At 56.9% G+C, this 23,316-nt stretch overlaps 10 protein-coding genes across 10 annotated transcripts; 6 read left to right on the top strand and 4 right to left on the bottom strand.

The window, feature by feature from the left end:
* Positions 1-4,164: 4,164 nt before the first annotated feature.
* On the top strand, positions 4,165-4,446 carry QBC33DRAFT_561247 (uncharacterized protein; the record flags this gene model as incomplete). The annotated part of the gene is made up of 1 exon (XM_060430121.1): positions 4,165-4,446. One exon carries the CDS (start codon positions 4,165-4,167, stop codon positions 4,444-4,446), a length of 282 nt encoding a protein of 93 aa, XP_060281180.1.
* An 867-nt stretch (positions 4,447-5,313) lies between these two features.
* On the top strand, positions 5,314-6,714 carry QBC33DRAFT_455958 (glycoside hydrolase superfamily; the record flags this gene model as incomplete). Its single annotated transcript, XM_060424789.1, has 3 exons — positions 5,314-5,647; positions 5,724-5,949; positions 6,021-6,714. The coding sequence occupies 3 exons, from the start codon at positions 5,314-5,316 to the stop codon at positions 6,712-6,714; spliced, it is 1,254 nt and encodes a 417-aa protein (XP_060281179.1).
* Positions 6,715-7,288: 574 nt separating this feature from the next.
* Positions 7,289-8,075, bottom strand: QBC33DRAFT_178499 (uncharacterized protein). The gene is made up of 2 exons (XM_060422415.1): positions 7,682-8,075; positions 7,289-7,617 (listed from the first exon to the last, which is right to left on the bottom strand). Exons 1-2 carry the CDS (start codon positions 7,862-7,864, stop codon positions 7,300-7,302), a joined length of 501 nt encoding a protein of 166 aa, XP_060281178.1. The 5' UTR covers positions 7,865-8,075; the 3' UTR covers positions 7,289-7,299.
* A 1,442-nt stretch (positions 8,076-9,517) lies between these two features.
* Positions 9,518-11,326, top strand: QBC33DRAFT_545359 (uncharacterized protein). The gene is made up of 3 exons (XM_060428556.1): positions 9,518-9,803; positions 9,878-10,564; positions 10,634-11,326. Exons 1-3 carry the CDS (start codon positions 9,631-9,633, stop codon positions 10,920-10,922), a joined length of 1,149 nt encoding a protein of 382 aa, XP_060281177.1. The 5' UTR covers positions 9,518-9,630; the 3' UTR covers positions 10,923-11,326.
* A 76-nt stretch (positions 11,327-11,402) lies between these two features.
* Positions 11,403-12,994, bottom strand: QBC33DRAFT_593737 (uncharacterized protein). Its single transcript, XM_060431759.1, has 2 exons — positions 12,311-12,994; positions 11,403-12,225 (listed from the first exon to the last, which is right to left on the bottom strand). Exons 1-2 carry the CDS (start codon positions 12,675-12,677, stop codon positions 11,495-11,497), a joined length of 1,098 nt encoding a protein of 365 aa, XP_060281176.1. The 5' UTR covers positions 12,678-12,994; the 3' UTR covers positions 11,403-11,494.
* On the bottom strand, positions 12,720-13,100 carry QBC33DRAFT_561242 (uncharacterized protein; the record flags this gene model as incomplete). Its single annotated transcript, XM_060430120.1, has 1 exon — positions 12,720-13,100. One exon carries the CDS (start codon positions 13,098-13,100, stop codon positions 12,720-12,722), a length of 381 nt encoding a protein of 126 aa, XP_060281175.1.
* Positions 13,101-14,410: 1,310 nt separating this feature from the next.
* QBC33DRAFT_579903 (uncharacterized protein) lies at positions 14,411-15,477 on the top strand (the record flags this gene model as incomplete). The annotated part of the gene is made up of 2 exons (XM_060431168.1): positions 14,411-14,710; positions 14,773-15,477. The coding sequence occupies 2 exons, from the start codon at positions 14,411-14,413 to the stop codon at positions 15,475-15,477; spliced, it is 1,005 nt and encodes a 334-aa protein (XP_060281174.1).
* Positions 15,478-17,452: 1,975 nt separating this feature from the next.
* Positions 17,453-18,792, top strand: QBC33DRAFT_561240 (putative helix-loop-helix DNA-binding domain-protein; the record flags this gene model as incomplete). Its single annotated transcript, XM_060430119.1, has 2 exons — positions 17,453-17,530; positions 17,740-18,792. The coding sequence occupies 2 exons, from the start codon at positions 17,453-17,455 to the stop codon at positions 18,790-18,792; spliced, it is 1,131 nt and encodes a 376-aa protein (XP_060281173.1).
* A 536-nt stretch (positions 18,793-19,328) lies between these two features.
* On the top strand, positions 19,329-20,733 carry QBC33DRAFT_456195 (nape-hydrolyzing phospholipase d; the record flags this gene model as incomplete). Its single annotated transcript, XM_060424798.1, has 2 exons — positions 19,329-19,636; positions 19,716-20,733. The coding sequence occupies 2 exons, from the start codon at positions 19,329-19,331 to the stop codon at positions 20,731-20,733; spliced, it is 1,326 nt and encodes a 441-aa protein (XP_060281172.1).
* On the bottom strand, positions 20,425-23,301 carry QBC33DRAFT_545343 (heterokaryon incompatibility protein-domain-containing protein). The gene is made up of 3 exons (XM_060428555.1): positions 22,698-23,301; positions 20,877-22,627; positions 20,425-20,830 (listed from the first exon to the last, which is right to left on the bottom strand). The coding sequence occupies exons 1-2, from the start codon at positions 23,125-23,127 to the stop codon at positions 20,907-20,909; spliced, it is 2,151 nt and encodes a 716-aa protein (XP_060281171.1). The 5' UTR covers positions 23,128-23,301; the 3' UTR covers positions 20,425-20,830; positions 20,877-20,906.
* Positions 23,302-23,316: the final 15 nt, after the last annotated feature.

The raw sequence follows: 23,316 nt of genomic DNA, 5'->3' as shown, positions 1-23,316 counted from the left end.
CAGGGGCGGTTAGATATTCGGGCAGGGCCATTCAACTATTCATGCAGGGGCATTTAACTGTTAGGGTAGGATCATTTGGCTAGTCGTCGCTGTCACTATTGCTAAAGCACGCTTGGCGTCGCCGTTTCTGCTGCTGTTGCCATCGCCATTGTGTTCCGCGCTGGTACCTGGTCTTTTTCATCCCCTGCCTGAATAGCCAACTGCCCCTGCCCGCCGAGACAAGCTCTTCCTCACGCTCTCTCAATTATGAACATTCGCGGCTCCGAATAATCCTGATTCCAGCCTGCTGAAGGCCGTCCTAGCTTCTGCCGTGTTCCTGGCGTTTTGCTTTTTTTTGGCGCGAGAACCCTGATGGGCAATCGGACCAACCAGAAATTCAATATTGGATTCGCGATTGGACGACAGGAAGCAGGCTTGGCCGTAGAGGTTCTTGTCTATGCAACATTGCATTAAAAAACGCACAGCAATCCATCAGGGTGCCCAAGGTCCCCGTAGGTTGTTGGACCTTCGACTGGGCGCCCATATTGCGATTTTGACAATGTTCCAACACTTCCAGGTGATCCACCAAGCTATCGAATGAAATGGTCCTTGCCATCAAACGGGGGAGGCCAAGAGGATCAGCCATTCAGAACCCTGCTTGTGACTTGTTCTGTCAAAATGGACCACGAGACGGGTATGGTGGCCCTAGAAACAAGAGAGAGGGAAATTAGCCGGCGCCAACAACTCTCTCTCCATGAGGGGACTGGGGCTGCCAGTGTTACGAAGCTCGTGTCTAGAGGAAAGAAGGTAGGGAAAGACGTAAACAAACCCCAACTCGACTGAACTGGCACGGCATGACAGGAGACGAGGAGGAATCCATGGAGGGATAATTATGGGAGCCACCGGAGGGAGAGGCCAGCGCAAGGTCACCCCCACGGGCATGATATTGTAGGAACAGACAGGTTTTTCGATCCTCCAGAGATGGGTCCCTCGCTCGAACCGAGCGTGGTGACTGGTCAACCCTCCCAACCAGAAACCCACGCCGCTTCGCTCAGGCTTGACCATCAAGGTGCCCATCTCATGCAGCTTGGCAGGCATGACTGCATGAGAAAAACAGTATTTGCCACACAAAAAGGGGCGTGTCTGCTGGGCTCCATCGCGGTTACGCCCCAGGTAGAAAATCGTCGCTTCTGGGTTAACACCAGGGTCGGAGCCAGATATCCAGAGGGCTAGGTATGAGCAATTTGGCGACAATATCGATCTGGGCACCTCACGCCAGAGACAGAGACCATACCATCTCCCAGAATTCCCACAGACGAGGATATATAGATGACCTCGTTCCCCTCCAGTTCCCTTCTACGTCTCCGTCTCCGTCTTTTTCGCTACTCCTTTGCCCCGTGCTCCACGACGCTACTGCCTCGGCTGCCATCCAACGCCTCGCCCGGGTTTCAGGATGGCCATAACCCCTTTAGCAAACTGTGATTCACGTACGGCATCTTTTTCTCAGCTTTACCCTCGTTCCTCCCCGACCCCCGTTCTTCGTCTGCCTTTATTTTCTCTCGACTTCCTCTACCCACGTCGTGTGGAGGCAACTGCGGATACCCGGGTATGTACTGCCCACGCCCATTACCACTGCCTTGGCCTCTCCCACTGGAGTACATGCCTGTTAATGACAATCTATTGGTGCTATTAGTCCGACCATAGGTAGTCCTACCACTTGCCGACTGCGCCCCCGTCCCACCCCCAACGACAATGACCCCCTCCCCGAGCCCCCCATCCGAGGCATCCCACCATGTCGTCCGTCCAGACTCGTGATCCCCACCTCCCTCATGCAGCCAAGGTCACACAAGATAGTATCCGGATGTCAAGAAAATCCAAGACCTATCGGTCTGATTTGCTGGCTTGCGAGGTCACCCGTTCTACCCGCCAAAACCACGCTCCTTTGTAACCCGTCCCCTCCACACCCCCCCTTTCGCCCCCTCCGGCTGGAGCCTCCACTATCCACATCAGCATATCACCACCATAACCAAGGCTGTACCAATCATCGGCCTAGGGTCATGTCTCGGGGGTTGAGCTTGTCCTAGTTGAGGCTCCTGTTCGGGTCTTGTGCAGAAGCCAACCCGCAGGAATGGGTCATGCGTGGGTGATGGTCGTGAGTCTGCCGGCCATCGATTGGTCATCAGCCTGGCTGAGGCCTTGGGGGTTTCCTATCTTTCATGCACCTCAGCGTGGAAGAAGACAAGTCGTCGGTCATGGCGATAAGAGGCGTAGTGTACACCGACTGCCAGCCAATCATTCTTGTCAGTAGTGGGAGGTCAAGGTGATGTTGGAATGACAACCTCCCACCTTTTCTTCCGGATCCTAAGTTGGATAAGAAAAGCGTGGGGGCTCGACTGCTTTCCAAGTATTTAAATGCCTGGTGAATCCCGTGTCTTGGTGCTTGGAGAGTTGTTTCTCCATCAGACTCTTCAAAATCATCAACACTCACCATCAAAAGCCCAAATACCACTTTGCAACCCGCAAAACCCCCAAACCAAACCACCATCATCAACATGTCTCCCTGGTAAGCGATATCCCAAGCATGCTGCCAGGCTGCCAGTCTCCACCCCTCCGGGAGACCTCGATCCCACATGTCAACGTTGATTCCCTCCTAGCTCGTGCTCCTCTTGCTCTACTGGCTGCGCCGGCTCCTGCAACGCGTGCTCCTGCAGCTCCTGCGGCGTAAGTGATCTCCAGATTCGTGACCAATCCAAGTCCCCGTAGACCGACCGTATGGCTTTGACTGACATGTCTTCCTCGACACCTCCAGCACTAAATGCGGTCAACGATTGCCAACAACTCCTTGCCCAACCACCCCTTGACGAGACAATTCCCCCACCACCCATGCATATCTCGGCCAGAGCTACGCGCCGGACAATGTCACAAGATCAGTGATGGGTCAAATGAGGTCGGGAGGTCGAAGGTTAGAAAGGAGTAGCTGTCAAAATCCCACGCCGGTCTTCTTCTCTCGCCACGTCGGACATTTTCTTTTCTATTTGCTTTCTTGAGGAGGAGGTGGACGGGAACGGAGAAAGGTGCATATGCCTCGGTCGCTCATTACTAGTACGCGCTGTTTCAGCTGCAATATACCGACATTAGCAATTGCTAACTGCGTTGATGCCCGTCCCCGAGTACCGTGATCCCGACTGTCGGGGCTACAGTTGCATGTCCCGGCATTGCTGATGGTTGGCTCGGGCGGGTCAGTAATGATCGCCATTAAAAAGAGAGTTTTTCTACGGGCGTGGGCATCCCGCTCTGTGGGCAGAGGAGACAGGACACCTGATGACGCCTGGAGCCGGGTCTGCCGCTTCCATGGCGGTAACCCGGGGTCGTGGCCGGTGGTCCCGCCTCGGCCCCGTGTGCACAGACCTGTGCGTCCCGAGACGTTCCCTCAGTCAGGTTATAATTCCCACATTGTAGGGCAGCATAGTACCTTAGCTTGCTCATACTCGCTCACCTATGATAGTGCCTACCTGATGTTGGACATGTCCCTGCAGCGTAGGGAGACTCGAGCTTGTCCACCTCCTCTCCCCTTGCTTAGGCCCTCTCCTCTCGTTGCCCCCTCTACCAGGTCCAGGCCTTTCCTAGTCATGATCTTTGTCCACACGCTTCTGTAACTCGACTTGCTATGATTCAGCTCATATCGACACTCAGGTCTTTAGCACATGCAGTTGCCGGACGAGGGCTCCTTCCGCCTCCCGGCTAGCCTGTCTCCTGACTGGGCCCGTCCATGGGGCTCTCGTCGGCTACGGCATCTATACCAACAAGCCGCCCTCTCCGTGCTTATACCTGTTTCCAATATCTCTCGGCCTCAATGCTGGAGTGCTCCAGCAGTATGCCTGCGGGGGGTAATGTCATCAGTAATATTCCCCTGGCACGTCCTTGTCGATTCTCTCCTCGCTGTGCCGTTGTATTGTCCGGCGGAGCCAAACCGGCAGCCTCACTACAGCTGCCGCCATCTCGCCACCATCTGATCCTGGAGAGCGATAGACCGGCGGCCGAGTCGGATCACAATGACGTGGACGAACAGCACAACAGGTCCACGGAATGAACCAAGGCTATGCCAGACAGTCGTCGTTCGTCCCACCGTCTGTCTATCGCCCACCAAGAAGTTGACGGACATGATGAAGCACTTGCAGGCACACGATGGCTTGCTCACACTTTTGGGCGGGCCCCGTCGAACGCGTGCGCGGTGGCTGGCTATCGCTTATCGGAGGAGGCATCGGGATCACGTCATTCCTGCCATGGGTAGCCAACTACTGGAGTGTCAAGAAGACGCTCAAGTGTTTGGTTAAGACGATGGACGGGGCTTCTGAGGTGTATTGCCGAAAGGACGTGAGTGTAGAGCATAGGCTTGACTTTGGCGAGCTCCTGGTCGAGGAACACTGCTCTGTGCTCGAGCTAGAGATGGATGCATACTCGTGGTGAAGCATGCGTTCATCCCCTTCCTCCATAACTAACCGCTCGGGTCGTTGTTCCACACTGCGAAATCCACACCTGCTTTTGATGCGATACCCACAATCAGTCTCTTGATGGCGGATTCGCCATTGAGGTGGAATATCAGGCAATAAATCGTGGTGACACGGCTCATGCTCTCCAATCGGGACTCCTGTCGCGAGAATTCGGCCTCGGGAACAAGTTAGGGGACTTTTCTGCTTTTGGCCAACGGGGTTTCTGCACGTTGACTCCGATGCCTGTCATGATCTGGCAGTCCGATGCTACGACGCTGGCATTGATTTAGGCTAATTAGTATCCACGTGCGACAGATTAATCCACAGCTAATTATACAGCTAGTGTAGCACAAAAGTCGACTCGAACCCGGAAAAGCTAGGACGGCCCCAGCGCCAGGGAACCACGTTCCTGGTTGGTGGTCTTGGCTCCCACCACCCCGGCACCACGTCTTTCCTTGTTGGGCCCCGAATTCGCGGAGGGGACCTCCGCAACGACCGGGCCAAGCTGCCGTTTTGCCAAGTCTAGGACCGTCGCATCATGCAAGGAACGTTCCGTTGGGTCCAGAAATGGCATCGTCGCCCAATCGAACCCGGGGAGGCGGGCTTGTTTACCCCTCGGGTCCACCCCACGATGCTACGATACAATCGAGGCCGTAGGACAGAGAGGCGCTCCACTTGACCGAGCTTCCCGGAACTGGCTGGTCTGTTGCCGGGCCCAGGATACATAGATATCCTCCTCCCACCCCCCGGCTCGTTTATTGTCTCGACTGTTGCTCCGGGAATCCCATCTTCGAAAGCGCATCGTCTCGTCGACAACGCCCCTGTTGAATATTTTCTCGAAACCATGCACGCCAAGGCTCTCCTCGCCGCGCTTCTTGCGCCGGCGGCCGTGTCGGCGCAGCTGAACAACCTCGCCGTGGGGGCGGGCTTGAAGTACTTCGGTGTTGCCGTGAAGGAAGGCGCGGTCAACAGCGACTCGGCTTACATGGCCATCGTCAACAACAAGAATGAGATCGGCCAGGTTGTGGCCGAGAATGGCCAGAAATGGGACTCGACTGAGCCCAGCCAGGGAAGTTTCAGCTACTCCCAGGGAGACATCGTCCCGGGGGTCGCCAAGAAGAACGGTCAGGTTCTTCGGTGCCATACCCTTGTGTGGCACAGCCAGTTGCCCAACTGGGGTAAGAGACGATTATTCAATCCTTGACATCGCGAAGATGTCTTAGGGAAGTACAATCTTTGCTAATCGACTTCCAGTCGCATCCGGCAGCTGGACTCGGGCCACTCTCGAAGCCGTCATCAACAACCACATCAGCAACGTGATGGGCCATTATAAAGGCCAGTGCTATGCCTGGGATGTCGTCAACGAGGCCATCGACGATAACGGGAACTATCGTGACAGCGTCTTCTACCGCACGTTTAACACCGACTTCTTGGCCATCGCCTTCAATGCCGCTAAGAAGGCTGACCCGAACGCCAAGCTGTGAGACTATCCCTCCCCCCTAAAATAGTCCCCCCAAAGACGGGACTCGATTAACATGCGAACCTAATCAGATACTACAACGACTATAACCTCGAGTACAACGGCGCCAAGACAGATCGCGCCGTCGAGCTCGTCAAGATCGTCCAGGCCGCCAAGGCCCCGATCGACGGCGTCGGCTTCCAGGGCCACCTGATCGTGGGCTCCACCCCGCAGCGCTCCTCCCTCGTCACGGCGCTCAAGCGCTTCACGGCCCTCGGCGTCGAGGTCGCCTACACGGAGCTCGACATCCGGCACTCGAGCGTGCCGGCCTCGGCAGCCCAGCTGGCGACCCAGGGCAACGACTTCGCCAACGTCGTGGGCTCGTGCCTCGACGTCGCCGGCTGCGTGGGAATCACCGTCTGGGGCCTGTCCGACAAGTACAGCTGGGTGCCCGACTCGTTCCCCGGCGCCGGTGCCGCGCTGCTGTACGATAACAACCTCGGCAAGAAGCCCGCCTGGACGTCGGTCTCGTCGGTGCTCGCTGCGAAGGCCACGGGGGGTCCGGCTACGACGCTTACGACGTCGACGACGAAGACGACTACTACTCCGCCGCCGACGACGACAAAGACGACTACTACTACTACTAAGACAACGACGACTAGTGCGTCTGGTCCCCAGCAGACGCATTGGGGTCAGTGCGGCGGTATTGGCTGGACTGGCCCGGTGAAGTGCGAGGGTCCTTGGACTTGCCAGTGGCTTAATGACTGGTACTTCCAGTGCCTGTAAGTAGGGGGGAGGTCGAGAAGGCGGAGGGATGGGTGAAGGGGGTTTAGCTGTGGCATTTGCGGATGTATGTACATACATAACAACCTTCGATGTACATATCAGACTTCGGGTTCGCGTGTAGATACATGGTTGCGAGTTGGACAATAGAGCTGGGGTGTTTTTCTCAACTTGACGGGGGGTCTGCCTGACGATGATATTCCTCAAAGGTGGCTGAAAATATTGGCATTGGCCGCTTCAAGTAACGAACTAAAGGTATTGTAGATATGTGACCTGTCGTTACCTTGTGGAAACAATACGGTTGTGCCTGCTATCGGCATAAAGGGGTTGATTAATTAGGGGCTCTCATTCAAATGTTTTACGCTGCAACGGCATCGTGTGGCCTTACTCAAAAAAGACGCAGCAAAAGAGAGCCTCCTTGTTCATGATTGGGCGCACAGGGCCGTGAAACAGCCAAAGGATCCATCTATTGATGCATATAATCTACACACCCCTGAAGCGCAAAAAAAGAGTCCCATCCAACCTCCCAACTCCTCGCCTAATATTTTCCACCACACAAAGCAGTAAGTAGTCGCCCTCGCCCCCCTCTCAAGTCTGCTTGATCAGGTTGGTGAACCCGTTGGCGGCCATGATGCCCGCGACGCTGAGACCGGCGTCCTTGAGCGGGGCCTTGAGCGAAGCGGCCGAGTTGGCGTTCTCGACGGCGGCGCCGTCGACGGCGGGGTCGACGAGCGGCACGATGCCGCGCAGGGCCTTGGTCGCGGGCAGCGTCGGGTCGTCGCAGATGGTCGGCACGTCCTGCGCCGACGGGTTGAAGTTCTTCTCGGCCGCGACCAGCTGGGCGGCTGCTGCGATGACTTGCGGGTCGGTGCCGAGGGTGGCGATGATCTCGTCGGCGAGGGAGAGCTGTGTTTGGTTGGTAGCGGTCAGTTCTCCGTCCTGGGATTGGAGATGCTAATCAAATGCTAACCTTGGCGCAGGCATTGGCACCCCCGAGGAGGACACCCGGAGTCTGACCGGCGAGGCTTCCGGCCTGGCCGGGGTTGCCGAAGGCTGACAGGCCCTGGACCGCGTTCTGGATGAGACCTTCTTGGCCGAAGCGGGCCTCGGTGATGGCCACGAGGGCAGCGAGGATGAGTGTCTTGGTCTGCATGTTGAAAGAAGTGGGGGATGGACCGGCCAAGCGGATGGATATTAAAAAGATTTAAGGTTAAATAAACTATTCCTGGAGACAAGGGAAAGGCAAGGAAGCGACTGTCGAACCTGCCGGACAGGGAATTAAAGAACGGAAAGGCGAATGAGAATGGTATTTGGATGGAGAAAAGAGTGGGAGAAAGAAGGTTGAACCGGAATCATCAGACGGTTATATAGACCTCGACCAAGCGATCCATGTTTCACCCCTGATAAAGATAAGGAAACGCAAGAGATAGTCAAGAACAGCATGAACGTGGCCATCAAGGGCTCTCAGCCCCTGGCTCGGTTGCCCTTCGTCTGAAGCTTGGTGGGGGGGGTTCGCAAGCTTGGATGAAAATAACCCGGGACGTGTAAAGAGATCTAAGCGACTTGGATCCAGTTGCTAATTATTGTCCATGGTGACTGCACCTAGACAGAGAGAACGTTGTGGCCATTTTAAGACCCGTGAGTCCCTCAAGTTGGCAACCCAATGTTGCGTTTTGCGCTTCAGCTCCTCATCCGAGTAGCCTCTGACGATGAACTCGCTGCCTAGGTTGGTAGCAATCATTCGTGAATTATGGTTAGATAATTAGGGTTTAACGAAGCAGAAGTAGCCCATTCTGCCCCAATTCTGTACTCTGTTTGTAGCAAGGTCACGCGAGATGAGTTCAGTGTGATGCCACTGAGTCGAGCAGCGTTTGGGGGTTTCCAAGCCCAATGTAACACAAATCGTGTGTCGGCTAATTGATCCGCATCGATCAAACCGCCATCCAAAACTGGACGTGGTGATGCCGACAAACCCCGAAACACGACAGTGCGGCTTTTAATGCTTTATCGCTTGGTCTGGGTCACTGCCCAAATCTGATAAAAGCGCCCTTAACTCGTAGGAATTGTTTCGTGGGGGTACTTTGGGCGAAACACATTCGTTGCCTCGCCTCAGAACGGAAAGAGGTAATTATTGTATTATCGAGACAGTCCTAGGAAAAGAACATCCGAACTCGAAAGTATCGCATTTTGCTCCAGCAAGTACGAGCAACATATGATAGAGGTACTATGAAGTCTCAATCCTCGGTTGCTCACTTGGTCAGTTCTTCGATCGGGAAACCATGTTTAAACCAATATCCTGTCGAATTGGTCGCTTCTTCCCTCCGAACACGCCCTTCGTCAATCTAGACCAAAGGTGGATTGAGTTGCCCTCACTCGTCGACTGTGACTCGAAACATCACATCCATTCATTCGCCAATGTAACGTCCAAGACGCCAAAGGGGGGGATGGCAATTAATTAATATAGCCAGGCTGGGATTGGAATTATTGCCTGGCCTGGAGCTGTTAGACGATCCCCAGAAAGACAACCGATGCCATGTAATGATGCCGAACAATGAAGGGGGGCCGACAAAGTGACTTCACCGTTCGTTCACTGTGCGTCATCGGGTGGGTTACGCATTTTGACGTTTTCTCCAAGCAGCTCATTGGCCCCTGACAGATAGGGCTGCAGGGAAGGCCTGGTTGCGGTTCCTAGTGCGCCGTGTTAGTCGGTGATCAGCCCCTGAGCTGCCCGTAATCGATGACATCAGTGCTCATGGCGTCTGGCTCCAGACCTCAGGTGAGGGAGTGGATTACCCTGGAATAAAATATCAGCATTGTCCCCAGACCTTTCCTAGTCGTCTTTGCCACACTTGGAACGAATTCTAATTCGAACATTGCAATCCAATCCCTTGGCCATTTCCCACCTCTCCAGTTCCCAATATGACGGCGACAAGATCCTCAACCAGAAAAAAGGACGGCGAGGAAGCTCCAGCTCCTCAGGATTCCGCGACTGGATCGAAGCACAAGCTGGAAACCCCCGAGGCGTCTGAAACCAAGCGTGGGAAAACGTCGGACGACAAGGAGAAACACCCGACTGAGGAAAATGTGAACCGGTAAGGAAGGCAGGGGGACATTTGCAACAACCCCCCAAATTTCTCAACAAGACATTTTCTAACCCGCTCCACAGCAAGGAGGAGACAGCGAAGGACAAAGATCAGCAACAGGGCAAGGAAGCGCCCGAAGAAGAGGCAGACACCAGCAAAAAGACGGCAACCGCCCAAGGCGACACCGCCGAGCAGCCCAAGGACCACAACGGCAGCACGCCGTCCAATATCCTGGAGAAGGGCATCATCTACTTCTTCTTCCGCGGGCGCGTCAACGTCGACGAACCCTCGGACATCAGCGACATCGCGCGCAGCTACATCATCCTCCGGCCCATCGCGCACGAGGCCGGGCTCGGTCCCGGAGGCGGCGCCGTCGGAGACGCGAGCAGCAGCAGCCGCCTGATCGCGGTGCCCAAGAAGGTGCTGCCGCGGTCCGGACGGGACCGGTGGACGGCCTTTGTGGAGAAGGCGGGTGCGTCCTTTGCCGAGCTGAAGGAGCGGTTCCTGGCTGGCGCCGAGTACTCTACTAAGACGGTGGGGGAGAGACACATACCTGCCGCGTCGCCAGCCGGGGAGGGCGTGTATGCTATTACCAGGACGGGCAGGGAGAGCCACTTGGTGTATGTGTTGACGCTGCCCGAGAAGCTGGGTGAGGTGCAGAAGGAGATCGGGCTAAAGGAGAAGGGGAGCTTCGTCATCAGTACCAAGAACCCAAAGTTTCCCGGCCCCTCGAACACACAGCTTCCGAAGGCACCGGAGTATCCGGAAGAGTAAGTTCTCTGCGTTAATTACTTGAGCCGTCTCCCAAAGGCCTGGGACGTTGCTGACTATGCTGCAAGGGTGCAAGAAGAGTTCCGCGACTTGAGGTGGATGCCGTCGCTACCGAAGCATCTGGATTTCCCCAACACGCAGTTCATCCTGATCGGTGAGTCGTCCGGCATCGAGAAGGCCACAGAGCCGCAGAAGGACCAGAAGGAGGGAGAGCAGGACCCGAAGGAGGAGATTGAGCAGCTCGAGGAGGAGGACCTGGAACGCATGAAGAATATCAGCAGTAATGACTCTGCGCGTATCTACGAGGACTTGCACGCGGATGCAAAACAGTACCCGAAGTTGCAGACGACGTTTTGAGGTCGGGATGGCTAGGCTTTCGTTAAGCTATGCCGAGTAACTAGGCTATTCCTTTCTACACGGCATGGCGAGGGCGTGATGAGTTAGAGGTACTTGGAGGTGTCGAGACGGAGACATCAACCTTTGTTAGCACGATAGGTTTGGGTTACGAGCCCTCATAGTGTGGCTCAGAGAGTACAGACTCAGTCATTCGAAAGGTTTAAGAAAAGGAGCCTGTCAGTCACTGACGTAGCTGGCTTCCAATTATCTTCAATGTATGACGTTGGTCAGCTAGGCTGCTAACACGGCGGCAACGATATATTTCACCAGTAGCTGAAGGATGAGGGAATGGAGCAAAGTGGAGTGTTAAACAAATGATATTATACCCCGACAGACAGAGCTTTCGCATTCAATCTCTTCTACCCTTAATACATCCCACTTTCTCGTATAGTTAGGTGATTGCCGAACATAACATGACAGAGCAAACAAAGCAAACAAGGAGAAAAAAAATTTAATAGGGAAACGGGAATAACCAGGGGAGAGAGAAAAAGACAACCAAAAAAGGAGAGGGTCAAAGTGGCATGGGGAACCACTTAAGAATATCCCCCGTACCCTCCAGAGCTTCCACCTCTTCCGTGCCCCCCACTTCCACCACTTCCACCGTCTCCGTAGTACGCCCCGTACCCCCCAACTGGAGGATCCCAATCATCTAGATAGGGATTCTCTTCAGCATAACCAAGTGGGTCTCCCGCACCAAGATACGAGGGCTCCGAGGGGTAGGGGGGTCCCGTGGTGTAAGAGAGCCCCACAGCGTAGGAGGGCGCCGCAGCGTAGGAGGGCGCCGCAGCGTAGGAGGGCGCCGCGGCGTAGGAGGGCGCCGCGGCGTAGGAGGGCGCCGCGGTATAGGAGGGCGGCCCCGCGGCGTAGGAGGGTCCCGTGGGGTAGGAGGACGGCCCGCCGGTACGGTACGGGAGCTCGATGGGCAGGCGCCGGTGGGCGGTTGAGCTAGGTCCGGCGCCCGCGCCAGCGCCCGCGCCCGCGCGGCCGGACCGGAGGTTGTATCGCTGGGGGGCGTTGGTTGCCGGGGCGGGTGGGTTGTTGCTGGTAGGCGGCGGAGTGTTTCTTGCTGAGCCAGACGGGCTGTTGCCGGCACGCGGCGGGGAGCTGCCTATTCGGCCAGATGGGCTGTCGTGAGGGGATGTGGTTGCAGGGATCTTCTCGGGCCGTCTTGGCCGCAGATTTGCCATCTCCGGGCTTCTTCGCCGTAGGGCAGCTCGAGTGGTTGGCTCTTCTTTTTTCGAAGGGCGGACTGGGAAGGAGTATTCTGGCCGTTGTTCATGAATTAGTGTCCTGGATAGCAGACGGGGACGAACATATCCCGAGCGAAGAATTAATTAGAACAAGCTCACTCTCTCTCTCGGTAAAGTCCAAGATATATCCCGTCGAAATTTTCCTCGCTGGCACGTTGTTGCGTCCGTCTTGAATCAAGTAGGGTTTCCCGGCCTGTCGGTTACCGAGGGGGTCGTCTGGGTTCTGGTAGAACTCCACCACGCCCCCAAGAAGAATTGATTCCCAGCATCGGCCAGACTCGCCGTCGTTCCCGTTCTCGTACCCTACCATGCAGACCGATCTGGGAGTTGCGGGTCGAGCCGTGCCTGTCAGGTAGCCAATCAAGAAGTGGACGATTTCGTGCGCGACTGTTATGCCCATCTGGAACTTGAACAGGCTATAGGTATCTTTGCGAATGTCGGCCGGCTGCTGGCGAGCATAGACCATGTCGTTAATGATTACTCTGCTCAGGCGCAACGCCACAGCATATTAGGGGTCGTATTGGGCCATGTCTGTGCCCCAGTCCTCCTTGACTGCGATGGCTTCCCCGTCGGTTATGGTAAGGAAAGTGTAAGGAAAATTCTTTCTGGTCTTGTCCAAGAACTCATCGATACATTTCGGCATCTCGTTCATCGGCCGCTTGTACAAGTGGGGGACGGGATTCTTTGCACTGTTGCGTGCCACAACGAACCGGGTGGCAACGTCGACAAGACTCTGTCTGCCTTTGGGAGTCTCGAGAATGGAAAGGGCCATGTCGATTATGGCTTCCACAACTTTGAACCGGGTGGAATCGGGAGACAATTGGATGTAAGACTTGCCGACCTCATCGGTATATACCAGGAGGTTGCGAACTCGAGTCTTGGAGGACATGGTGAGACAAATGGTATGCTATGTTGCTTACAATGCCAAGCAAGTAGAGGCCAACACGGAGGAGTTGACACTGAATGAGGCCGAAAGGTGTAGTGGTCTGAAAACGGTGGTCTTCTAAGAGATGCCAGGGATGCTACTGCGTGACAAACACGCAGAAAGGCTGGAAGGGGGTGGATGGCTTTCAACAAGACAAAAATGAGAATGAACCGAGAGAGAGTCGCACTGATGGGCTAATTGATGTGTCGAGAAGAGCGAGCAGAGGGCATGGGCCTTTGCTACTTAAGCAACATCACAAACACGCAGAACGTACCGATGAACTAGCTTTGCCTGGTCAGATTTTGCGAGACTGATCAACAGAGGTGACAGACGGCCAACCAAACCCAACTTGTTGGTTTCGCACTGATGCTATTTCTGTCTGTCTCAGATGTCATGTCGGTCGCGGGGAGGGCCGGCGGCTTTTCCATCATGAGTTGAGCTACGTCGTTGGCTTTAGATTGGCCAAGGCAACAATACAAGCGAGAATCAATGTAAACTTCACCAGCTTTGCGGTCCTGGCCGGCAGACACGACTGTCCCGGGGCAAGCTAATTACATACTTGTGGAGGCTGTGTTTGGTGGTTGGGGGATAAAAATGGTCGTTCTCAAGCGCCCAACGCGCACAATGTTGCAAAGAGCGCATGGGCATGGGAATAAAAGGCTCCAGGCGCACCTTGCTGTGACTTGTGGCGCTGGCCAGTATGCCGACCGGCATTCTGGCGCGTGTAATTAACCATCAGGCGCTTGGATACGGAATGTAGGTACTTCCATTGGCTCTCGTCACGATAAGATTGACAGTATCTTTACAGGGGCAGGCAAGCGCTGGTCTCGTCACATTACAACATCAAAGGATGTACTTGGCGCTGCGTTGCGGCAGGAGAATCCATGGATCATCGCCATGTACCTAACTTAATTAACGCCCACCGACTTCCATTGGGATGTCATTGGACCACAGTCATGCAGCTTGCGGCAATGTGACTTCCTGCCTCAGGCCTCATCAATCGAGATCAACGACACTGCCCCGCCTCTGATTGCCCGCCTCAGACAGCGCTCCCCGCCACCTCTCCAAATTCCCATATCTCATGCACGGTTATTATATTTTCAATACTGCGGCATCAACAGAATTGCCACGCCCTGTCCTGTCCAAGCCCGGCAGCCCACCTTGAAGCTCTGACTAAATCACCACAACCCTCTACCCCGTCGCTTGCGCTTTTGTTCCAGACCTTCTGATTAAACCTGCAGCCTAACATGGCGCCGGAAGCGTATGCCGGGAACATGGCAGCCCCCATTGAGAGGATCAAGTCCTCGATCGATATGACCTTAGGGGGCCCCCATCGAGACATCTTCGCTCGTGCGGTATCCAACGTCCTTGCGACTGAGCTCGCGAAGATTACCTATGCTCAGATCATTGATGGACTTCCCCTAGCCAGCGTTGCCGAAGAGACAGAATCTAATTTGCTGCCGGATCGGCACCCACTTTTTGATGTGCACACGGAGCTTTGCCCCGGGGTTTTGGAAAAGACCGAGGAGTTCCGGGCCCAGTTTGATCCTGGCTCCCTAGAATTGGATGCAAATGTAAGCCGGATTCCGCAATTCCACAAGATAACCATGCTTTACTAAGACCGCCTTCCAATTAGCTGATCAACGCGTACCGGGTCGCCTCGCCCGGATCAAGAGCGTTCAAGACACGACTAATTGAGATGATAGCCGTAGCGATACACGAGATCGCCGTCCAGCTGTTCAAACTCGGGACAAGTCTTCATACCAACGACCCCATTGCTTCGTGGGTTCCGGCTAAGGATGACATGTTCTGGAGGTTTTTCCCGCAAGGCGCCTGGCCCACGCTCTTCCGTCACCGCTGGTACGTCGACGACGACCAGTACCCCGACGGCGTTGCCGACGTGGTGGGGTACTGGGCTGAGGCGCGCATCTTGGGCGGTGTCGTTCTCTTCGACAGGCGCGACCCGGCGACTTGTCCGGACGCGCAGCCCGATTCTATCTGGTTCCATTCTGAACGCGTCGACGTGACCTATCGGATGTACCAGCTCCTCGACGAACAGAAGCAGCAGCTCCTTGACTTTTTGACGTCCGAGTCTCCGGATCTCAACTTGCTCCCGATTCTCGGCGACGAGAAAAACACCCGGCGAGAGGACCCAGAGGAGCCCCTCGAAAACACTGGCATCTACCGCAACATATATGAGCGCAAGCCGCTCGGGGAAGATGATGGGGATTACAGGTACAAGGATGTATGGGATAAGTTTGAGTTCCCTACGACGGCGGACATGATGCGGGCCCGTGGCCGGGCGTATGATCGCCGCGCCGGACCTTATCACCGGAGGTGATAAGATAGATAACCCACTACCGAGTACCTGATTATTCATAGCCCGGACCTCCCATTGTTACTCCATTTTACGTATAGGTATGACGAAAAGTCGTGTCTTAGCATGCCGGCCCTTGATGATTCTATTTTCTCTCGGTCTCCGTTTGATACACCGTGGAAAAGGCTTCTTCACCGCGAAGGGCAAGGGAAGCGACGACAATACTAAGGGAGATAGAAGGGCTTGACACGTTTCGTGACCGTGGAAATACCCTGGCTCTAGGATAGAAGACGGGGTCTGGTGCTGTGAAGGGGCAACGGAGATGAGAATAGGAGCCGGCAAGGATCCGACCGGAGACCGGAGCGCAGCCGAGATGGAAACTAGCCTAGTCCCCGGGATTTGCCCGGCGTGCAAATCCCGGCGTGTTGGTGGACGGATGAGGCGGAGGATTTAGGGCAAGGCCCATCCCCAAAAGGTCAGATCCCGCCGGCCCCATGATGCTTGCGAAAAGGACTCATAGGCACGACGGGACAAGCCTCGAAGCAGGACCAAAGCATTCCGCGGCGGACCGCGGAGTTCCGTCGTCCTTGGAGCTTGGCGCAGGCAGCACGAGAATTTGCAGGAATCAGGAGGAAGGGGTATTGCGAGAAATCCCGCAAGTTAATGAGTGAGTATCCTGTAGCCATTGACGTCATGTGGAGATACCTGGAGCTCTAACGCAGCCAATCCGAGCGGGCATTTCCGCACTTGATGCGCTTAGCATGAGCCCAGCCCGCCCCGATTCTGGACCACTGCACACATCAGGCCATTTCCAGAAGTCGACCCACTCACAGGTCTCGCCACTTCCGGACGACCTGGGAGGTATTGTGGTACAGCAGAAGTACTACGTACCATGTGAGGCATCGCCGATTGGCAATGAATTGGCCAGTTATTATGGTAGAGGAGCCCTGGAGGGCGGTTTCGTTCGCCAAGATTGCATTTTCTGATGTCACCGAGGCGTACCCCCGAGGGAGGCCTTGTATATGAGCAGAGACCGAACAATCTCGAGTCCTGTCTGTCAGGTCACGGGAGCGAGCTGTGACAATATTGTAAACAGGCGGGACTGACAGGATGAGTCTTGGACATTCACATGTAGCTGGACGTACGAACTATCCGGAGGAGTAGGTACCTTCGTCCAAGAGCTTGGCTCAGAACTTGGGGACGAGCGATGACTTAACACTCGGGTCAAAGGTACTGTACATTTTTGTATAGCCAAGCCAGTACCGCCAATGCACCCACTGACACAGCGGCAGTGGCAGCAGCAGGAGCGGGCCTCTCCGCCGCCTGGCCAAAGTCTCGAATGTCTCGAATGTCGATTGGCGTCATAGTATCATGGGAAATGGCATGGCCTCGGAACCCATCGCACCTGCATTTGGCCCATACTATGCTATGCCTTGTATTTTCTTTTTCCCGATGCTTGATCTCGATGGATATTGGGCCCATGTCTGGCCTGGATTGCCTCTGCACTCGTACGACGGACGACAATTAATCGTTTGTTGCCCAGTCGGTTCTCCCAATTGCCCGCCATTACCAGCCCTTGCAAGCCCAATCCACGTGCAAGTCTGGGCGCACTGCTATTTAGTTTTTTTCTCTCGTCGTCCTCGCCCAGACTTGCCGAGCTATGCCGAATGGGCCGGCGACTGGTAAAACGGGGCTTCCTCATGTCATCCCGCATCCACCCAACACCTACTAATAGGTAGACTTGGGCCCTTGACAAAACGTCACAGAGCACGGAAGAAAACACTAAATTCCTCGTGAAAGACAAACCAAACATCTAGCATTCCAAGTCGAGGCACCTGGAACACGAATACCTACCTGCTCAACAACGCCCTGCGACTTGCAAACACGCCCATTCCAGCTCGTCGGCAGCTTGGAAGCATACCTATCTATTGTACCACAGCCCCGCACCCGATCAAGCTTATCCAGCTTGCCTCCCTAGCTACCTACGACCTACGTAATCATGGCCAGCTCCACCCTCAACCAACACCCGCTGGCATTACCGTTTGACACTTTCTCCCCGTACCAAACAAGACAGCAGGTCAGTAAACCAATCAATTGATTGCATGGGCTCTCTCTCCCAGGCCGAATGGCTAGAACGGTGGTGGCACTGCAAAAGGTTGGACTGAACCCCAGCCCAATCAATGCTCCGTGGCAGCAGCACCACCACTCTCCAATGGATGCCCCTCATTTCAACATGCTTCTCGAGGCTGCAGCATCCAGAGCTAAAGCTGACTCTCCGTGCCGCAGACATACGCCGACTTCTCACCGGCATCATTATACAGCCCGTTGGAAGACTTCGGAACGGACTTCACCGACTCGGCAGCATCCCCTGACTCTTCTTCCATGTCGCCTACCTTTGCCAGCTCCTACTCCCTGCCCCAGGACAATGACTGGATGACATGGGACGCAAAGGTAGAACGCTCGCCCGAGTCCGACTTCCTCAAGCCAGAGGCATTTGACAGCCCGATACTCGCCTCAATACCGCCACACAACGTGTCTATCAGTCCCGCTGTCAATCCCATGGAACTTGGCAACTCGGCTGTGGATGACATTGTCGTGTTCGGCCACGAGGGGATAAACGACACCCAGCCGCTATTCCAATCGCTGCCGCCGCTATCGCGATCATCCGAACCAACATCGGCCATCTCCCGGCCATCACCGGCGATCAAGACCTCGCCCGCCCCCTCGCCGCGGCTCGCTTCCCGGACCCCGGCCCGGGGTCAACAAGGAACGAAGCGCTACCCAAGCCGAAACCTCAAGCGCAAGTCCTCAGGGTCGACACCGACATCCGGCGATGAGTGTGAGGGTCTCTCCCCCTCGCAGCGGTCCTCAGTCTCTCCCGCCCCACGGGTACGGCGGGATTCCAAGGAGCCCAGGGAGTCGTCGGCGCTGCCCAAGAAGACGGCGCACAACATGATCGAGAAGCGGTACCGCAACAACCTGAACGACAAGATCGCGTCGCTCCGCGACGCCGTGCCGGCGCTGCGTGTCATGGTGCGCCGGATGGAGCCGGCGAACAGCAGCGAGGAGGACGGCGGGGACGAGGGGGGAGCGGCGGCGCGGTCGGCGAGGCGGGGGTCACGCGCGGCGGGGGCGGGGGCGATGGATTTGGGGGGTTTGGCGCCGGCGCACAAGCTCAACAAGGCGACCATCCTCAGCAAGGCTACCGAGTATATTGTTCATCTCGAGAGGCGGAACCAGAACCTGGCCAGGGAGAACGACGCGCTCAGGACTAGGGTCGAGGGGCTTGAGATGCTGGTCATGGGCCGGGGACCCGCGGGGACCATGTGGAACCAATAATTTATGTGTGAGAAAAAGGACGGATTGCTTGGTGCATGGCCGCGGAGTTTCGTTTGGAAAAGGCGTCGTTATCGTTTGGTCCCCGGCATGGCGGGTTTTGGGAGTTTTCTGCTGGCCATGGGATGGCAGGCATTTGGGGGTTGGACACGGTTGGAAATGCTTGGTTAAGGCAGACACCATTCCACTTTGATACTTACTACGATTGTCTTCGTATACATAATAATTACCTTACAAGGGAGAGGTGGGGAAAAAGGGGTCGGACTCGGCGGATGAACCGGAGTAGAAGCCGAATATGATATAGAATCCCATCAACTGTTTGGCTATGCGTACATTGGTGAACCCTGAAGACCGCTGTTAAGATAACTCCGAGTTTGTGGTCGGAGCTTCGGCGGAAAAAGAACCACCGATGCCCGGGCATGCAACCTTAGGTTGCACAAATGACCCGCCCGCCACCAACTATTAAGATAAATCTCATCCAGATTCGCAGTTATGGGACACTCAGGCGTCCGCTCTCTTTCATTGCGAGGGCCCCCCCGATGCGGGCTTTTCGATACTTTGGTTACCGCCTGAGGGCTTCCCAGAGAAATACGACCCGCCATTCCAGCAGCAGCAGCACATTGACCGCATCGGCATCCGCCATTTTGCTCGCCACACCTCTGGCCATGGCTGGCTATTATTCCGTGACCGTAACCAAGCGGCCCGGCTTCGAGTCCGCACCGGACGATGCAGCCTCCAAGCCGCACCACGTCCTCTCGAGCAGAGGCACGACATCCAAGTTCCAGAACCCGCATCCATCGAATGGAGACGGAGTTGGCTTCTTGATCATCGTTAGCAAGTTCATCAAGTAGGTCGAGCAATCATCATCACCTCTCCGATAGACCCTGCCGCGCGCCTCCTTCTGACCTCGGATTCTCCCCCAACAGACTCCTGCTCAAAGGCGAAACCCTGCCCTCGCCCGACACGACCCCGCCGACGGTTCGCGTCAACAAGCCGACCTTCCTCCCCACCCGGCACGGCTCGGACAAGCTGCGGGCGACGTGGCTCGGGCACGCGTGCTACCTCGTCGAGTACCCGTCGGGCCTGCGGGTGCTGTTCGACCCGGTCTTCGAGGACCGGTGCTCGCCGTTCACCTGGCTGGGCCCGAAGCGCTACACGCCGCGGCCCTGCGACATAGCCGACATACCCTTCGTCGACGCCGTCGTCATCAGCCACAGCCACTACGACCACCTGTCGACGGGTACCGTGGCAGAGATACGGAAACACCACCCGGAAGCGCATTACTTCGTCGGCCTGGGGCTCGAGAAGTGGTTCCGCCGCGCGGGGATCGACAAGGTGACGGAGCTGGACTGGTGGGAAGATGCGGACCTGACGCTGGAGCCGCAGAGGAGCGGAGGCGGCGGGGAGGGGGAGGGGGAGGGGGAGCAACAGCGGGCGATGACGGCGCGGATATCCTGCCTGCCGTGCCAGCACAGCTCGGGGCGGACGGGGCTGGACCGCGACTCGACGCTGTGGTGCTCGTGGGGGGTGAGCAGCGCGGGGCGGTCCGTCTACTTCGGCGGCGACACGGGCTACCGGGCGGTGCCGCACGTGGCCCGCGGCGTCGACGACTGGGGCGCCGAGTACGCCCACCTGCCCGTGTGTCCGCAGTTCCGCCAGATCGGCGACCTCCGCGGGCCCTTCGACCTCGGCCTGATCCCCATCGGCGCGTACGCGCCGCGATACGTCTTCTCGCCCATGCACGCTAACCCGGCTGATGCGGTGGAGATCTTCCGCGATACGCGCTGCAGGAATGCCGTGGGCATCCATTGGGGCACGTGGGTGCTGACCGGCGAGAAGGTCCTCGAGCCGCCCGCGCTGCTGCGCGAGGCCATGAAGAGGCGGGGACTGCCCGAGACGGGCGTGTTTGATACGTGCGAGATCGGCGAGAGTAGGGAGATTTAGGGAGTTGCCGATGTAAACTTGTATCCTGCCCCAGCCCTGGCCTTTGCAGCCCTGGCCTTTGAATTATCGTAGCGGGCGGCGTTGGATTTATAACTTTCTGCTAGCGTTAATTTTTGGGACGGGATCATCTCCAATTGACTAACATCTGATTAATGGAAGCCCTCTCTGGCTGATTATACAATCTTGACCACCGCCACCTCGCCAGCCGACTTGGCCATTTCTAGCATCGACCTGTTGCTGAACTGCCGCAGGAACAGCTCGGCGAACCCAAGTCGCTCATAGACGTGGCATGGCACTTCTGCATCGTCGTCGTCAATCCGTCTCAGGACAAGGAAACACAGCACGTCAGTGGGACGCGCCTGGCCGATGAGGAAGCAGTACACGGTCGACCCGGCGCTCACATGCCCCGGCCCCGCGAGTGACGGGTCGTAATCCGCGTGCTGGTTGCCCATCCACCCGCGGAGAAGGCCGAGGTCAAGGATCTGCCAGGGGGGTGCCTCCGGGGTCCCTGCTTGGGCTTTGTAGAGGAGGTCTGTCGGGACTAGCAATCCTTTCAGTTGGAGATGTCCTCCGATCAACTGCCCCGTCGGGTCCGTGCCGACCGGGGTACAATGCGCTTCAAGGACTTGGCAGGGGTGGATGGGGTCCTCGACTGTCATGAAGCGTACCGGCCCTATTACCGACGCCCAGGACCAGGTCGGGGCTCGCCAACGGCTTGGCCTGCTCTTTGGTGCGACCTCCGACGACGCAGACGGAACCCGACGGGACGGGACGTACCAGCACAGGTCTGCGAGAAGAGACGTCTCCCACAGCCCGGCGAGATACCCGCTCTCCCTGACGCGGCCCAGCCCCTTCGCGAGCCCCGACGTGGCCGGGAACACGTCGCTCTCAAACGTCAGCTCCAGGCAGCTGTGGTCCTCCACCATGTCGTGCCAGCACCGCCGCAGCTCCATCTCGCTCATGTCTCGCCAGTGCGACGGGTTGTACAGCAGCTTGGGCTGCATCGTCTGCCCGCCCTCCGCAGCGTACTTCGCCATCGCCCGAGCGGCCTCCCGCGACCGCGGGGGCGTCTCGGGCCCCGAGCATTGGCACGCCGATTCCTCTAGGCACTCCCAGGCTAGCTCCTCGGCCGTGAAGTGCACCACCCGCGACGCGAGGAAGCGCTCCTGGAACGTCCAGCCGCGGGAGAAGACGGGCAGCGCGGAGGTCTCCTCTGCGGCGGCCGGGAGGGGCTGGGCGGTGTGCGTGAAGCGGATGCGTGCGGATACTTCGTCGATGGGGTATGAGTCGCCGTCGTCGTCGTCGCGGGGAAGATCTACCGTCAGCTTGTGGGGGGCGAATTTGGGAGCGACGGTGGAGAAGAGGCCGTCGCCTGCGGCGCCGGACTTGGCGGCTGAGATGACGAGGTATGACCCCTGGTAGATGGAGGCCATGTCGGCGGCCTCGCGACGCCAGTCTTCGTCGGAGTCTTGGATGATGCATAGGCTGTCTATCCAGAGGTAGCGCAGGCCGAGCTGGCGTGTGACATCAACGGCGTCCCGGTGGGTGGGCGGTAATTTGTCTGTGGGAATACTGACTCGGTGGTCGTGGAGGTTCGCTGTGACTGTCTGCAGGAATGGTTGCCGTCCCCAGCAGTAGCTCAGGCTGGCGTACCGTCCCATCTCACGGTCCGTCTCGTACAGGCGGATGGTGCCGCCTGCATTCTGGCCGATGTCGAGGATGCGTCTCGGTAGCGGTGAACCCGACTGTGAGGTGGTGCATTTGGTGTGCGTGCTAACGCATCTGTGGAGTTGGCGCGACGCCCACTCTAGACTCTCTCGAGAAGATGTTGTCGCCGGGATTTCATACCCCCTTGGACAATTGGGCAACAATTGGGAAATCCTCGGCGATGGTTCTGCGCTTGGTGTGAGTCTGCGGCGTGTAGCCGGGGTAAGAGGAGAGCTTGTGGTCAGGTAGGCACTCACCTTCCGGCGTGAAGAAGGACACCGTTTTCAGGGAGGGGAGAAGCCTGAGCTCGAAACTTTTCGTTCCGCGGACATTGAAGTCGAGACGAAGGAGCTCGTCGCTCTGCAACCCGAGGGAGGGCATGCAGGCTTGGATGCCCTGGAGGAGGATCGCACAGCTGGCGCATCCGGCGCGCGAGTTCTCCTCCATAACCCCTACGTTGGTGACGCCATGCGTGGCTATGCTCTCTGCTGGCCGGGGGTGGTAGCAGCCTTTGCATTCTGGTTTGGTGGTTGACGAAGCCATTGTTCTTCTGAGCTCCGGTAGAGAGGCGGGCAGAGTGAATGCGACGGATGGAGAAAGGGGAGAGAGATTCCTGGAGAATTTGAGTGGGTAAACTTCCTGCATGGGGATGCCTGCGCGGATAGAGATGCTGGTCCAATTGGGCATCCAGTAAGCATTAGAGTCGCCGATCCAGGGGCCTTGATTGGGCCCTAGTTCGGCTGGGGTTCATCGGACCGGCGACATCCGGCCGCGGGAATCCGGCGCCCGGGAAATAATACGACGGCGCCAGGAGGCCCGGTGTCAGCGCCACTTGAGGTGGCAGATGGCGGACAAACGCCGTGTACACCTCACTCA

The sequence above is a fragment of the Phialemonium atrogriseum genome, assembly GCF_030411735.1.
Source record: "Phialemonium atrogriseum strain 8032-3 unplaced genomic scaffold QBC33scaffold_21, whole genome shotgun sequence".
In the NCBI taxonomy this organism is placed as follows: Eukaryota; Fungi; Ascomycota; class Sordariomycetes; order Cephalothecales; family Cephalothecaceae; genus Phialemonium; species Phialemonium atrogriseum.
Note: the sequence above shows the minus strand (reverse complement) of the source record. Positions and strands in the feature narration are given on the sequence as shown.

What these genes read in the sequence shown, in the direction of transcription:
- QBC33DRAFT_545343 (XM_060428555.1), bottom strand. Translation starts at nt 23,127, where the DNA reads ATGCCCAATTGGACCAGCATCTCTATCCGCGCAGGCATCCCCATGCAG. An exon ending in GTCCTTCTTCACGCCGGAAG is followed by an intron (nt 22,628 to 22,697) that starts GTGAGTGCCTAC and finishes CACCAAGCGCAG; the next exon opens with AACCATCGCCGAGGATTTCC.
- QBC33DRAFT_178499 (XM_060422415.1), bottom strand. Translation starts at nt 7,864, where the DNA reads ATGCAGACCAAGACACTCATCCTCGCTGCCCTCGTGGCCATCACCGAG. An exon ending in GTGCCAATGCCTGCGCCAAG is followed by an intron (nt 7,618 to 7,681) that starts GTTAGCATTTGA and finishes AACCAAACACAG; the next exon opens with CTCTCCCTCGCCGACGAGAT.
- QBC33DRAFT_545359 (XM_060428556.1), top strand. Translation starts at nt 9,631, where the DNA reads ATGACGGCGACAAGATCCTCAACCAGAAAAAAGGACGGCGAGGAAGCT. An exon ending in ACTGAGGAAAATGTGAACCG is followed by an intron (nt 9,804 to 9,877) that starts GTAAGGAAGGCA and finishes CCCGCTCCACAG; the next exon opens with CAAGGAGGAGACAGCGAAGG. An exon ending in GCACCGGAGTATCCGGAAGA is followed by an intron (nt 10,565 to 10,633) that starts GTAAGTTCTCTG and finishes CTATGCTGCAAG; the next exon opens with GGTGCAAGAAGAGTTCCGCG.
- QBC33DRAFT_593737 (XM_060431759.1), bottom strand. Translation starts at nt 12,677, where the DNA reads ATGGTCTATGCTCGCCAGCAGCCGGCCGACATTCGCAAAGATACCTAT. An exon ending in GGACTTTACCGAGAGAGAGA is followed by an intron (nt 12,226 to 12,310) that starts GTGAGCTTGTTC and finishes AACAACGGCCAG; the next exon opens with AATACTCCTTCCCAGTCCGC.